At 30.9% G+C, this 15,159-nt stretch overlaps 1 protein-coding gene across 1 annotated transcript; it reads right to left on the bottom strand.

Moving 5' to 3' along the window:
• Positions 1-131: 131 nt before the first annotated feature.
• LOC123015433 (mycosubtilin synthase subunit C) lies at positions 132-9,494 on the bottom strand. The gene is made up of 12 exons (XM_044415150.1): positions 9,377-9,494; positions 7,049-7,190; positions 6,716-7,000; positions 6,510-6,665; positions 6,170-6,459; positions 5,915-6,125; positions 5,317-5,868; positions 2,511-2,723; positions 2,327-2,462; positions 2,014-2,277; positions 417-600; positions 132-365 (listed from the first exon to the last, which is right to left on the bottom strand). The coding sequence occupies exons 2-12, from the start codon at positions 7,176-7,178 to the stop codon at positions 204-206; spliced, it is 2,583 nt and encodes an 860-aa protein (XP_044271085.1). The 5' UTR covers positions 7,179-7,190; positions 9,377-9,494; the 3' UTR covers positions 132-203.
• Positions 9,495-15,159: the final 5,665 nt, after the last annotated feature.

Genomic DNA, 15,159 nt, shown 5'->3' with positions numbered 1-15,159 from the left:
TTTCAGCCATTTTCCTTGAATAAGACAAAATTACCTTGAAATAAAACCCCGGTTTGCTCACTTGTAGAACCACTTTTCAGTAGCTCTTATCAAAGTCTGGGACAAGTTTTTCGAATAAAGTCAACTACTCGTCTAAACTAATTGCCTTTATTTACAATAGTGGTCTGAGATACACAAAAATACTGAAAATAAATAGAATCCTCTTAAACATCTACCACAATGTCACTTTTAATTGGCTTCCAATGCACGATTACTCTTTGCGAATCCGGTGCCATTCCAAACGGCCTTGTATTATCCGAAGCAACATATCGATTAACTTGATAGTCAAGTAGTGTCTGGTAATGATAAACGTCGGTTCCCAATTGCTGAAATTTGGAGTCAAAAACGACGAAAAATAAGTTAAAATCATTTTTTACCTGAGTCAAAGGGCTCGTATTCGTCGTAAATATTCCCTCGAAGTGTCTCTCTGTCGCCAACTTAAGCACTTCGTCTTCCATAAATTGCATAACCGCTACATTCTCTTTGGGCGATAAACTTGAATGAGTGCCCATCATAAACGAGTGCAGGATTTTGCCCTTAGCGCCAGGAAGATACTTGTCTCTAATAATTAAATAAATAAAAAAAATATTAAGTTTTATTTTAATATCCTACAAAATGCGCTTTTGGGTTTCTCATGCGAAATTGTGTGAGAAAACATGAGGATTTTTAGTTTAAGTACCTAATCGGAAAATTGGTTTTCTACTTTTGAAATTATTTCGCCCACGCAAAGTATAGCTTTGTTCGACCACGAGTTTTTATAATTCGATAGAAAACTGAGCACATATATGTATACTAAAAGGATTTCATCATAAGGCTCACAGTTTACGAAAAAAAATAGTAAAAAAAAAGTTTTCAATTCGTTGAAATTTTGAGAATTGAGTTATACAAATTTTTTCAATTTAATTGTAATTGCTTGTAATAATTTGGAAATTTATGGAATTATTAAAGTTATTATTGGGTTGTTTGGAATCACTATAATTATAATCACTATGACTACAGTTTTTTTTAGAATTTTTGGAGATAATTTCTTTTGCAAATTGCGCTGAACTTAAAACTATCAGAAAGAATTTGAAATTACAGAAATTGTTTTAGAAGAATTACGAAATATAAGTTGGAAATACAGGAATTAATTTGAAAGTCTAGGAATTAATCTGAAAATTTAAAATTAATAAAATTACTGAATTTGAATGAATCCATTATTAATCAATATCGACTTCTAATCAGTAGAATTACTGAAAAATTTTGACAATTTTTTTTTAATTACTTATCGTAATTATTTATGAATTACTAATTTTTTTTGAAATTACTAAAAAACTTTTTCGAATTACTGGAATTATTAAGTTGGAATTAAGTTGTATTTAGAGAAATTAATTTGAAATTATACAAATTAATCTAAAACCAATGGAATTACGACGAAATAATAGAGTTACTGGATTTGAATTACCAGAATTAAATATTTGTAAATTACTAAACTTTTTCTAGAATTATTAGAATTTTTTTAGAAGTACTAGAATTCTTTTTGGAATTATCGGAGATAATTTATTCTTTTAAAAATTACATTGAACTTCTTAAAACTATCGAAATTAATTTGGAATTGCAGGAATTATTTTGGAATTATGATAATTAAGTTGGAATTACAGAAATTAATCTAAAAACAATAAAATTTTGGTGGATTTTTTTCTTGTTGTAATTGGAATTAGTTGTTTAGCCTCTCGGCTAAACCAATCAAAGCGTTATAAAAATTAGATTTATGAAAAGTGTTGCGGGAAGTTGATTGGTGACAAGAGAACCGGAAAATATTTCTTTTTGAAAAAATTTCTAAAACCGGAAAATGGATTCAAAATCAATTCAGATGCAGTGTAAGCGCAGATAAGATTTAAAAAATTCGCATTTTCCAATTATTGATTGAAAATAAGTGAGACAATAGTTGGAGTAGATAAAAGTGGGATGGTTTAGATGTATAAAAAAGCTTACCTCACGGGACCCTCAACCGCTTCAAGGAACTCAAATATCACAGTCAATTTCGAAGTAATTTGTACATCGGGCTCATCCCTTGCATCGAAATTCAGTCCCACTCCGATTATTTTCCCCGACTCTGCTTTCGCCACGAAACTTAAAGCTTTCTCAACGAGAGGCTCCCAAAGAGCGTCCATAAGCTCCTTATAGTCTGACTCGAAAATATCGGGCATTAGCCATTGCTCCAAGTCGGCCTTTTGGTGAAAACTCGTCGTAATAATACTAAAACAATTCCGTCAACCCCTCACTCAAAAACTCACTCAAATCTTACTCGAGAACCGCCGATTTGTGCTCGTTTTTGAGGAGTTCGGCCGTGTAGGTCGGCGGCGAACAATGAATGTCGTTAGACGAAGTCATACGTTCCAAAACTTCTCCTAAATCAATCGCTGATAGGAAATCTCCGATACCTGGAAGTGGTAATGAGCGAAATTTCGATTAATCCAAGCTGTGATTACTTATGTGATATCCCTCTTCGTTGAGTCGGGTGATGGTGTAAATGGAGTTGAGTGAGTTACCCCCAATTTCGTAAAAGTTTGCATCGAGGGAAATCGCCGAACGAGCCGATCTATTTAAAACGGAAGCCACAGTATCGAAGAGAACTTTAGCTGCGGCCATTTGAGACGGCTTCACGCCGGAATAGTCGATATCGATTTCCACACAAGAATCGTCTAAAATGGGTTTTTACATTATAAAAAATCGTTAATTAATGTTAATAATTTTTTTCGAAAAAAAAGTTTCAAAACTTGTTTGGATTGACATGCAAATTTATTTCTGGTTACTAAACCAGAAATAATACAATACTATATAAAATTACCTCATATTTTAATAATTGTGTTTTGCATTATCTTTTTATAAACATTTAATTTTCACACATTGTTTCCTTATCTTTTTTTACCTGATTTCGGACTTTTATTAAAAATCGGATGTTATTCAAGTTCAATTCTTTTTGTTGAAACTTTAAAATTTAATATTTTATCAATTAATAATTACGATAATTAAAATGTGAAATGGAATAAAAGTGCTAATTAATCAAAGATTTAAAAAATTAAACTATCCATAATACTAGAAAAAATAGGTAGGTATGAGTATACGTATTTAGATTAGATTTATTAATAAAAGTCCTTTTAAAAAGTTTTTCAATTCTTTTGAAGTCATTTGCGAGAATATCTTGCATTCAATCTTTTTGTGTCTAAATTTTAAATAACTAAATAGTAAGTAAATCTTACAGAATGCATTAAATCAACATAGGGATATGTATTTTTTCCAACACTAATATTTTATACTCTTTCTTTAATTTAAGCTCTTATATTGTCGTTAATAGAGCTTGGATTATGAAAAACGCCCTAAGCCATAACTGCATTATTTTTAAAGAAATGACAATACTTTCTATAACAAAGTTGCACAGTTTATTGTCATTTACTTTTTGCGTTCAATGCTCAATCAACGCTATTTCCTGTTTCACCAAAACTGATATCGATTTCAATTTTTTTTTTGAATGAAACATGAATGAAACACCCTTTATATTTTATTATTTTTATATTTTTCGTTAAATTGTCTTTCAATAAGCTCACCATTTATTATTTTTTTTATTTTTTAAAATTTAAAAATTCATTTTTATTCATTTTATCTAAGACAAGCACGTTTGCCTGTTAGCAGTCGTTACTGATAACAGTGATAACAAAGAACTGTTCAAATTTGATCAAAGAAGTATTGTAACGTGTTTAAAAGTAATGAAATTATGACTCTGGGCGTTATTTATAATCCAGCCTGTGTACAGGGTGTATCAGAAATAAGTGTATTAATTTTACCACGTGCAAGAACTTACCAAGTAAAACAACTTTATTATATAACATTTTGCAAAATTCTTATTAATTGTTTTTCCCCATAATGTTGTGTAAACGAGCCGTTCAATGCTATTAAATAATCACAACAATGCAGTTCTTTTAATATAGCTCCGTTTCTATCACAACGAAAATATTTCGGAATTTTTAATTTGGTACCCATGCCCAGGCGGGTATACATTTTGATATGTTATCTTTGCCAAATTTTAAATCAAATTTAAAAGCTTTTATTGAAAAATTACAAATAGAAAAAATGTATTATTATCGAGATGTGTTACATGTTAAAATTAACACTCGTATTTCTCATACACCCTGTATAGGCTTTTCTATAAAATACGTCGTCAATCACAACGTATTTTATAAATACATAAAATACTCTTATCTTGACTTTTTGACATTATTTTGACAATTTTATTTGTAAGAATTTCTAAATTTAGTAAAATTTCTATTCAATATTAGTGTTGGGAAAAATTTCAAAACATAAGTTTTATAGTTAAAAAATCTAGGTCTATTATTTAATTCTTAAACTGTCTATAAAACTCTTGTCATCTATTTTGAACTTTTTAACAACTTTCCAAAAAAGTATAAAGTCAGAACAAAAATGACTTATCAGTCAAAAGAAAAATAAACTACAGTTCATCTGTTATACGGCGATTGATAATCTAGACAATTAAAGCACTCGCTATAAAAAAATTAGTAAATTTTGCAAAACGCATTAAATAAACGTAGGGTAAGTATTTCTTGTACCTTTTAACAATTTTTCATACTAAGGATCACAAAGAAAATGACTTATTAATTAAAAAAAAAACTACAACTCGTTATATTCGTTGTTATACGGCGATTGATAATCTAGACAATTTAACACACTCGCTTAAAAAAATAGTATCAATTTTGCAGAGAGCATTAAATAAACATAGGAATAGGTATTTTTTGAACTTTTTAACAACTTTTGAAAAAAGTTTAATAGTTTAGTATAAAAGTCAGCAAAAATGACAAATCAGTCAAAGGAAAAATAAATTACAACTCGTTTATTATACGGCGATTGATAATTTAGGCAATTAAAGTACTCGCTATGAAAAAATCTAGTAAGTTCCGTAGAACGCATTAAATAAACACAAGTATAGGTATTTGTTTGTATTTTTAACAATTTTTCAAAAAACGTTTGAAAACTTAGTATGGGAATCAGCAAAAAAATGATTTTTTTGAAATCACTTTTGTTGTGATTTTAGAAATTCCTTTGAATAATATGTAGTAAAATTTTTATTGAACAATAATAATTACAACTGTGTAAAAAACCGTGTTTTAAGTCGGAAAATGTAATTTTTTTAAATTTTCAAGCAGGTATTGTTATTCATTTTTATTTTCCTGTTTTAATTTATTTTTTGTGATTTTATTTTTTCTTTGCAAGGTTCATACGTACCGTTATTGTTAGTATTTTCGTAGCTCTTCAGCAGGGCCTGTCTATCGATTTTGCCATTAACCAACAAAGGAATGCTTTCAACTAATATAACTTGCGGGACCATATACGAAGTCAGCTTAGTCCTCAAAATATTCTCGATTTGATTTTCGTTCATCAAAGCGCTGCTTTTGACGAATGCTAAAAGCGCTTGATTCATCTCCCCGGGTTGGTAGCACAGAACAACAGCTTTTTCCACACCTTCGACCCCACTAACCGCCTTTTCGACCTCGGATAGGTCAACTCTGTGACCCCGGATTTTCACCTGGGAGTCGGTTCTTCCTTCGTATAACAAAATCTCGTTTTGCAAACGAGCAAAATCGCCAGTGCGGTACAATTTTGAGAAAATTGGGTCTATGGCGAGCTGATTTTCCAAGAATTTTTCCTTATCGCGGTTATTAACGTATCCGGAAGCCAGGTTTAAACCGCTGACGAAGAGCTCGCCTATTTCACCGGATTTCACAGGACGCAATTCCGGGTCCAACAAATAAATAATTGTGTTATCAACCGGAGCACCTATCGAAAATAAATTTACAACATTTCTTTATTAGTTTGGACGTACCAATGGGAACCGTGAGCAAATTTTTCAGTTGTTGCATCCCTGAAATTATGTAAAAGGTCACATCACCCATGATTTCAGTACTTCCGTAAAAATTGCACAACTTGTAATCATTTTCAGGAAAATACCGGAAAAACTCCTCGGCTAAACTCGTGGTCAAAGTTTCACCGGAACACACCCACAGTTTCAGGTTTTTCAGCAAACTGCGATTTTTCTGAAAAGAAATTTCAGGTCATTTCGACCAAAAATTTTCAGTACCTTTAACTCGAGACACATCAGAATTGATCGTAAAAGTGAGGGTACCAGGACTAGTCTTTCAATCTTGTAATTGTCCAAATTTTTGATAAGTTTTTCCGGATCAAGGGTCACACTTTTGGGGACGATTAAAATCGAAAGTCCGCTTATTAGTGGCCCCCATATTTCGCAAACACTGTCAACAAAAGTAAGGGCCGTTTTGAAAACACAAACTTTTTCAGTTTCAGAAAATGGGAATGTTTTGAATTGCCACTGTAACCGATTGAGGATAATTTTATGCGGGATTCTCACTCCTGAAATCGATTTTAATTTGAATATTAATCACTTTCAGCACTGCTCTCACCTTTGGGAATTCCCGTGCTCCCTGACGTGTACAAAACTATGGCCAGGTCGTCTTTTTGATAAATTTTCTCTTTATCCTCGAGTCTCTTATCACTCTTTCCGTCACTTGCAGTTAACAATTCCTGATAGGACAGCTTTGTCGGGAAATTTTTGCTATCTGATAATAACTGCGTCAGGGAAAATATTCAGGATTTGGGGTGGCTTTACCTTCGTCATAAATAACCATGACAGGTTTAGATTCCTGGATTATGTGGTCAATTCTTGAGGCCGGGAAAGAATGGTCCAGAGGTAAATACGCACAGCCGGATTTCCAAATTGATAACAAAACCAGGATTAAGTGATCAGAAGGGTGCATATTGACGGCGATTATATGATCGCCATCCGAATTCGGTTTCAGGTTTTTCGTTTTGATTGTTTCGCATATAACTCGAGCGAATTTGTTGGTGACTTGGTCGACTTGTGCGTATGATAATTGCCGGATTTGTCCATTTTCTGCAATTTTTTTTTATGAAATTTTGAATTGTCTTGAGGGGAAAATACCTTCGAAGATGAGGGCAATGTTGCTGGCTGCAGGACCGGCTGCAACTTTTTCGAAAATTCGGCCCACTTGGGTGGCCACCAAAGGCCGGGTTGGTCCCTTTAAGATTGACAGTTGGGGAAGGGAACCCATTTTTTTCTGTAACTAATTTGTTATGCAAAAAATTTAATGATTTATTGCAATTAATCAAGGCGAGAATAATCATAGTTTCGATATTTTAAAAAGTAGAAGGTTACTACTTAGACCTTGAGTGGCAATAAAAAATTAGCTTCTATTTTTTTGAGAAAATTATTAAATAGATTTTAATTACTTGTGGAATGTTTTTGTTTGTCATCGCTTGTGTAATGTGATTTTTACATGATTTCCATAACCGCATCTTCTGCTTTTAACATAATTACAGTAATATGCAGCTATAAAATGGATGTTTTCTAATGTGTTTCTTCTGACGCGCTATCCTATATTAAAATGGTTCAAAATTGCTCAAAATTTTTGAATCGTGATATATTTTCAAACATCCTTGTAGAAAACTACGTTTCGACATTAGTATACTAAAAATAACGTCAATACGGTTACACCGGAAATAAGTGTAATAAGTTTAATAAATAACTTGCTTAGTTTTTATAAAAAAAATTAAATACGTCACAAATTGATGGAAATAAAGAACAAAATTTTATGCGTATTAAGTTTTAGAAATGTTTGTTTTGGTAGTGGTGGAGTAGAGCCTTCTTTTTAAGATTTTCAGAATTATTTTTTTTATGAAGAAAAGAATAAAAATAAAGAAAAAAACAATTCAATTAAATATTAAAATCTTATATATCCGGGATGTTATATTTTGCTCCAATTAAGAAACTAGTTTGTTAAATTACTATTGTTAAATTATTTATTAATATTGTTATTTTTAAATTTTTATTTGTTTGTGGAATGTTTTTATTTTTTATCTTTTGTGTAAAAGCTTTTTACATAATAATTTTCATAACCCCACCTTTATATCCTTTGCTTTTAACATAATTATAGTAATTTGGAATCATTTATGTGCAAAGTTTGCAAAAAATGTGACACAAACTGTTTTTATTACTTTTTTGTTTATTCTCTACAATGTTAATAAAATGTGAGAAACAAACAATTTTATTAAAACTTAAAACATAATTTAGTAAATCAGGACAAAAAATACACGGGGTGAGTCTGCAAAAATTTTCAGGTAGGTACTTCTGACATTTTCTACGATTTTTAAACAAACCCTTTTTCCTGTTGGTGTTTTATCACAAAGGGAAAATTTTATTTTCTTTATAGTTTTACAAAAACGTGTAAATCTCTCTAAATATATTTTTAATTTATTAAACAATGACTGTTTTCAGTAGGTATGTATTAATATTTTTCAAAAAATTTTTTTTCACTATTTTTTAACGTTGCTTGGAATGAGATTTTTACACCATACATAATGAAAAAAGTTGTACCTTTCGGGCCCCTCATAAATAAATCTTTGAGTTCTTTCGTGTTTTTTTGGAGACGAAACTACAAACCCGGCATCCCAAGGTCAAAAATACAACATCTTATATAAAAAAATTGATTCAAATGAAATTTGAAAAATATTTGTGTGTGGCTGTTTTAAGAGTTAATTCCACTTTATGAAGGTCTCAGATCTCGGATAAAAATCGCTCAATCCATAGAAATTGATCAAATGTAATTATTTACACTTGGGTGTAATTACTAATTAATTTACGACTGTTAGTAGCATGATTACCATAGAAAAATAGTCAAGTCGGGTCGTAAATCGTAAATACCTCTCCGTAATTAAACTTATCTGACACAGAAAATGACGGAAAAAAAATCGAAGCGACAACTTATCACTCTAATTAAATTTTTGTCAAATTCCACACTAATTACACGTCTACAAATCATTGTCTTTCGTTCGAAAAGGGCAATAATTAAATTTCGCCACCTTTATCTAAGCCATCAATAAGCGGCGAAATTTTGATATCAAACACATTATAATTCATTTCACGACGGCACGGCAATAAAAAACACATTTCTGGATCGATTGCGATTTAATAGCAAATAAAAGTGGAGTGACATTTTGCCATTTTGTGAAATGGGCCAAACACAAAGAGTTTATTGCTGGATTAAAGGAATTGTTGAAAAACTAAATGGAATTATTAATTGTGTAACATTTCCTAAGGGTGTTTACCTTGACTCGAAATAAATAGAAATATTTGTTTTTAAATTAAAAATTCTGTGTAATACTCGGTGTAATAGAATAGAATGCAAATGCAACGGCCTTTACCTAGATTTAGAAATTATTTTTATTGGGGAATAATTTTGTAAATAAATACCTCTTTGGTCACGGTGTAGTATCCAAGACTGGTTTAACACAAGAACAAGATGACCGTTGGTTTAAAAGGTAACTAAAAGCGCGGCTTGCCATGTGCAAAATATATAAACACAAGTTGAAAGGTCCCTGTGATAAAAAGAGATGGTTATTGTTTAAATGACTTAGAGTGGGGACTAATTTTAATTTTGAATAAACCGTGTAGTCCCCCTCTTGAGTAAAAACCCACACCGAGATATTACGACTTCTGTTGTACTCATTCACTTATTGGAAGTTGCATTCGAGGGACAATCTTCCGGTTTTTGACCCAGGAAAATCCATTTTTTGCCACAATGCAATAATTGAAACATTGCGCTTTATTGGAATTAGGTCCAGGATAAATGGCAATTGAGGAGAAGGATTTATGAAGGGATGTTGCCTCGTGAGCGATGACTCGATAATTTGACTATTCGAGCTGTTTCAAAATTGTCGATAAGATTGATGGGACGAGACATTGCCGCTTTATCACAACGATTTTCAATTCCGATGCGAGTTTCGAGGCCGAACCTCGCTCCATCTGATTACGGAGCGTTCAAAATTTGCAAAAAGGTTCCTTGACCGCCTGATTAACAGCCTATTCAAGAGCTTGGAAAGGGGGAAGGATTTTCAGGCAGTGGCGACTCGTCAACAAATCATTGCTAAATATAATTTTTTGTTTTAAGACAAAAAAAAAAAACACAGGGCAAAAAATCCCAAATATATGCTGAAAAGTCTCTACGATGTATGTATCTTGTGATTTGTAGAATAAATAAAATTTTGCAAATTATTAACAATTTAAATTGCTTTAAACTTTTTATAAATTCGCATTTAAAATATGTTTTGTTCATGTTGAATTTTTTGAAAAATTCTAGCAAACGAAATATGACCTTGAAGAGGCCAAATCGGGGATCAAAAACAAAAAATACGGGCCATCTATTCAAAAAAATGGTTTCAAGACTTTTTCTTTTGATAATTATTTTTTTTAATTTTTTTCATTTAAAATACTTTTGCCACTCAATTTTTTTTTAAAGAAATGACAACACATCGTTGTCCAGATATAATGCAATTTTTATAGGTGGTAATGCATTATACCGGATGAACAGAAAGCAAGGAACCAAGCGTTTTTTGCATAAATTAATTATTTTACGAAAAAAATAATTAGTGTAGTGTAGTGTTACCCTCTATAAGAATGTGATTGTTTTTCAAAAATAAATTGTTTCGAAATTCCTTTTAGTTTTTTGAACTATTGACATTTTTTTTAATTAAAAACTATGATCTGAAAATGACCTCTAGTTAAATAAAATTGTTTTTTATTGAGAAGTTTTTTTTTTTTAATAAATTGTTAAAATTTCCTTCCGAGCTCACGAAGACTTTTTGTAGTCGCTTCATGCATTTGGACGTAGGAGACTACAATTTATTTTAAAAAATACTGGTTGAAAACATTTTTTTTTTAATTAGAGGTCATTTTTAGATCATAATCTTTAATTAAAAAATTGTCATGGTGGGCTGCTATTTAATTTTTTTTTGCAAAACTCGGAAACTAAAAGGAATTTTGCTAAATTTTATTTTATAAAAACGACTTTTATAGTACACTTTAAACAGCACTAATAATTTTTTTTCATAAAGTAATTAGTTTATGCAAAGAACGCTTGATTCCATACTTTTTATTCACCCGATATATTCACAAATAAGTAATATTTTACACTTATTTTTTTATTTATTTGCAACGAAATAAGTTCGTATTTTTTAAATTTTTCATGAAATTCCACTTCCTAAACGAAAAATCAACTGAAAATTATTAATTTGTATTACAACCTACTACCTACCTCTTGTACAACCTACTATTTTAGAAATTTTAAGCAATTTTTAGGAATATTTTTCATCAATACTTATATAGTTCTATATTTTTTATACTTTTAAAGCCTTTGGTAAATTTTAAAAATTATCTTGGATTAGTAAATTTACTTAAAATCAAGTAAAAAATGCAAATTTGTCTTGAAAACTTTTTAAACACATAACAGCATATGAAAAATTTATTTTATTTTTATTAAATCATTTAAACGTCTTTAATATCGAAACTAGAAGTTAAAACTATATCGTGCTGAGTATGTCAGCGGTCCTGACAGAAAATACAAAATTTTGGGTAGTGTAATAAAAAAAATAACATAAAAAAATGTAATCTACTTTAGTAAAAGAGTTAATCCGGAATTCACATAAATAACTATTTTTAAAATATAAAACCAAATTTGAATCTAAAATGTCTTTACGACGTATAATTTTTGTCTCAAGTTTATACATGTTTGGCTTGAAAAGTCTTGATTTAAAAAAAACATTAGAGAATTATAAAAAATGTCAATTGAGACTTTTCAAAAAATATGTGTTTTATTGTTTTGGTTATTTGCTTATGCCAGAATTTCTATTTTCCTGACAAATATTAGCGAATGGTCTTGTTACACAATTGACTGATTTCTCAATTGCCTCCCATCCAAGGTAAATTGCGAGAAATCCATTCGCACAAACGTTCGCCATGAATTTATAATTATTAATAACTCTCATAACTTTAAATTTAGTTAAATAAGGAAGTGGAAAATTGCAAATAATTAACTAATGTCGTCCTGTTTTAATTTAATTAACGAAATAATAGCGCAATCAGTGGGCCCTCTCCGATGCACTTCTAAATCTTGACCTGGTTAATTGCTCATTTCAGAATATTTGACTCGCTTGTTGTTTGCATCAAGGCTGAGCCAGAAATGTGAGGGACGGCTTATAATTGCCACGTTAAAACGCGCGTACACACAAGGTGACTTATTAATCTACACCTGAAACAAGAGCATTAAGAGCCAATGAACCCATTTAAGGACAAACAACCACGAAAATCAATGTAATTATTTCAATGAAATTCAATCGGCTTGACGAAAGGAAAAGCAAACAAATTAAAGCGAAATTATAAATCAGAATGGTAATTGGGCTCTGGAAACAGGACACTTGGTGTTATTTCAAGACGAGGGGACTGGAAATATTGATAAAATGCAAAGAAATCATTGTTTACATAATTTGCGATGACCTTTGAGGCGGGATTTCCTACTCCAGTAGCTCATATTTTTCTCCCGTTTAATTTACATTTTACTGCGTTTAACATGAGCTACTACTATTACAACGTTTCCATCAACGCCAATTTTCTCTCTCGAGAGAGCTCGGCTTAGTTGAAACAAGATTCTCCAGTAAGTAGATTTTCCTAAATCAAAAGTCAGGAAAATGACCCAATAATTCGGCGTTTATACGATATTTGACTTGATTTTATTGTGACCATAAAAACATTCGAATGCTATTTTTTGAATAAAAATATACACGACATTGTGTGGTGTAATTATTGAGGTAGCCTTGCTGTTTCTCAACGCTTACTATTAATTTCTGTTAATTATTGTTGATAAGAACAAATTTGTTTCCGGGATCAGTTTCCGACTAACTAATTGCCTATTTCAGAATTGAAAATTTTTATTAAAATGCAATTTCTGATTCTATAAAATATGATAGATAAGATCGATAAAGAATGCTTTGTTATCGTCTTTATGACTTTACGGGAATTTATCCTTTACATTAGATATTTATTACAGCATCGAGCTTACAAAAGCTCACCCTCTATTTCTCATTTAGATAAAAATCAGGTGCAGTTATAATGGAACAGAAGGTATGCACTGTGACAATAGATAAGAAACTGTCACCATATTTCATCAAAATTGATTATTTCTGAGAAGTTATTTATTTAATCTAAATTTTTAAATATTCGGGAGTGGGGAAAAACCGGCGGCAAAACCCACGAAATAGAAGTTTATTAAATTTGTATACAAGATTATCATTGCTATTCTACTCGTTCCTACAATACAAGGTGTTAAAAACAGATTGTAAAATATTTAAGGAGGATCAAAATAAACAAAAAAAATTTAATTAACATGGAAATATCTAATGTAAAAAATTTTGGAATTTTTACTAGTAGCTTCTCTTTTTGTGCAAAATTTAAACACAGACAGAATTTTTCTATTTTCCTGATAACTTACTTACCTTACATGGCATATGGGAACGAGTTCTGAAACACCCTGTATAATCATCGCTAATAAATCATTACATTAAAATCGAAAAAACAGCTAATTTTTTTTTATAAGAAAGAACCAATTTTACTTCAAAATGTTACAAAATTGCATTCATTTGAATTAAAAATTTTGAGTTAATATGCCTAAAAATTATAAATATAATAAATAAAAAATCAGAGAGAATTTAAATAAATCCAAAGAGGAACTAATGACATTTACCTTACCTTGACTTCATTGCTTATGTTAATTAAAACTACAATACAAATTTAACTAATTTATATTTATTATTTGCAGATTTATTTAGGAGTGCAAAAATGTTTGTATTTGTATCTTCATCATGTACCAGCTTAATTAATTTCAACCAAGGTCGCAAGGCAACAAAAAAAGTTAATTAACGTCAATTCATCGACTACATTACAATCAATCTGAAATCTCTAATTTAGCAAAACTAATGAATTTTTTTTCAATTTTTCTGCTTGATTGCTTCGACATCCACAAACGATGACGATGATGTCTAGACCGTCGGTGGAAATACTTGTGTTTATGTCTTGGCAATAATCTAATAAAATATATGTGCATTAGATATTATCGTCTTATTCAACTTTGGCTTAACCAGTGCTTCCCAACTTGTTTATAATCCCAATAAACGAGCGCAAACACCAATATTTTTTATTGCAAATGCTTATGAATTATTTATAGTCCACTATAACATGGATAAAAGCCTGAAGAAACGTTTCAATTATTCACAAAATAAACGTGACGATCTAAGAAAATTGCAATGAATAAGTAATTCTAATATGCTCGCAACGTTCCATTTAATAATTTAAATAATCTCTTAACAAAGCTGATTAGACTAAAATACATCCGTTTCTACTCGAGATGTCTTTATATCTATACCAAACAACATATCTACACTCAACGACATTAGAAATGCAACAATTTTTCCATCTTTTCTTTTTAATTTCAGAAAAAAAATTAATACACTCGAAGGTGGTTATTGTTTATAGTTTGAAAGAATGTTACAGTTTTAATTTCGCTCAGTTTATTAATAATTGTATAACTGGTTGTATAAAAAAATCAGTTGTAATACAACTAATAAAACATCTGTTGTGTTTTTGTGCTTGAATCAGGATGTACAGTGTGTGATCGTGAACATCTGGCCTTGCGCTAAGTTTTCCAGGAGTGTAATAGGAGCTTAAAGGGTTTTTTCTGAGGGAAACTTTATATAGAAATGTAAACTGCCATATCACTCGGTGAAATGGTCTAAAAAGGCGATTTTGGGCGATATTTCTGTATGATCGTTCATTGCATTTCTGTCGCTTTTATTTATGGCCGACAAGTACGTGATGTAATCAAAGAGCGCAGTTATTTGTTCGCATCTAAGTACAGATTAGGGACCTGCACAGGTCCGGATTTGGCCAATATTGGAGTAAAATAGGCAAATCGGTAACATCGGCTGTGAAAATTTGATAGAATTTGAGCACAAAGTAATGGAATTGCCAAAGAGTTGCGGCCGTTTTGGGGCCTGAAATGTGACAAGTCGGCCGTTTGGGGCTTGAAATGCGCCGATCCGCGCCTGTTTTTTTCTTTCTTTCTATCGATGCAATCTTATATGTGGGTCAACAAGTATAATAGACAAACGTCCGTTGCACTCTTGATGTGTATTTGGGGTGAAAGACCG

The sequence above is a fragment of the Tribolium madens genome, unplaced genomic scaffold (genome assembly GCF_015345945.1).
Source record: "Tribolium madens isolate multiple individuals breed KSU strain unplaced genomic scaffold, Tmad_KSU_1.1 Scaffold_19;HRSCAF=116;Tcas5.2_LG9, whole genome shotgun sequence".
Lineage (NCBI taxonomy): Eukaryota > Metazoa > Arthropoda > Insecta > Coleoptera > Tenebrionidae > Tribolium > Tribolium madens.
Note: the sequence above shows the minus strand (reverse complement) of the source record. Positions and strands in the feature narration are given on the sequence as shown.

What these genes read in the sequence shown, in the direction of transcription:
- LOC123015433 (XM_044415150.1), bottom strand. Translation starts at nt 7,178, where the DNA reads ATGGGTTCCCTTCCCCAACTGTCAATCTTAAAGGGACCAACCCGGCCT. An exon ending in CATTGCCCTCATCTTCGAAG is followed by an intron (nt 7,001 to 7,048) that starts GTATTTTCCCCT and finishes AAAAAATTGCAG; the next exon opens with AAAATGGACAAATCCGGCAA. An exon ending in CATGGTTATTTATGACGAAG is followed by an intron (nt 6,666 to 6,715) that starts GTAAAGCCACCC and finishes AGTTATTATCAG; the next exon opens with ATAGCAAAAATTTCCCGACA.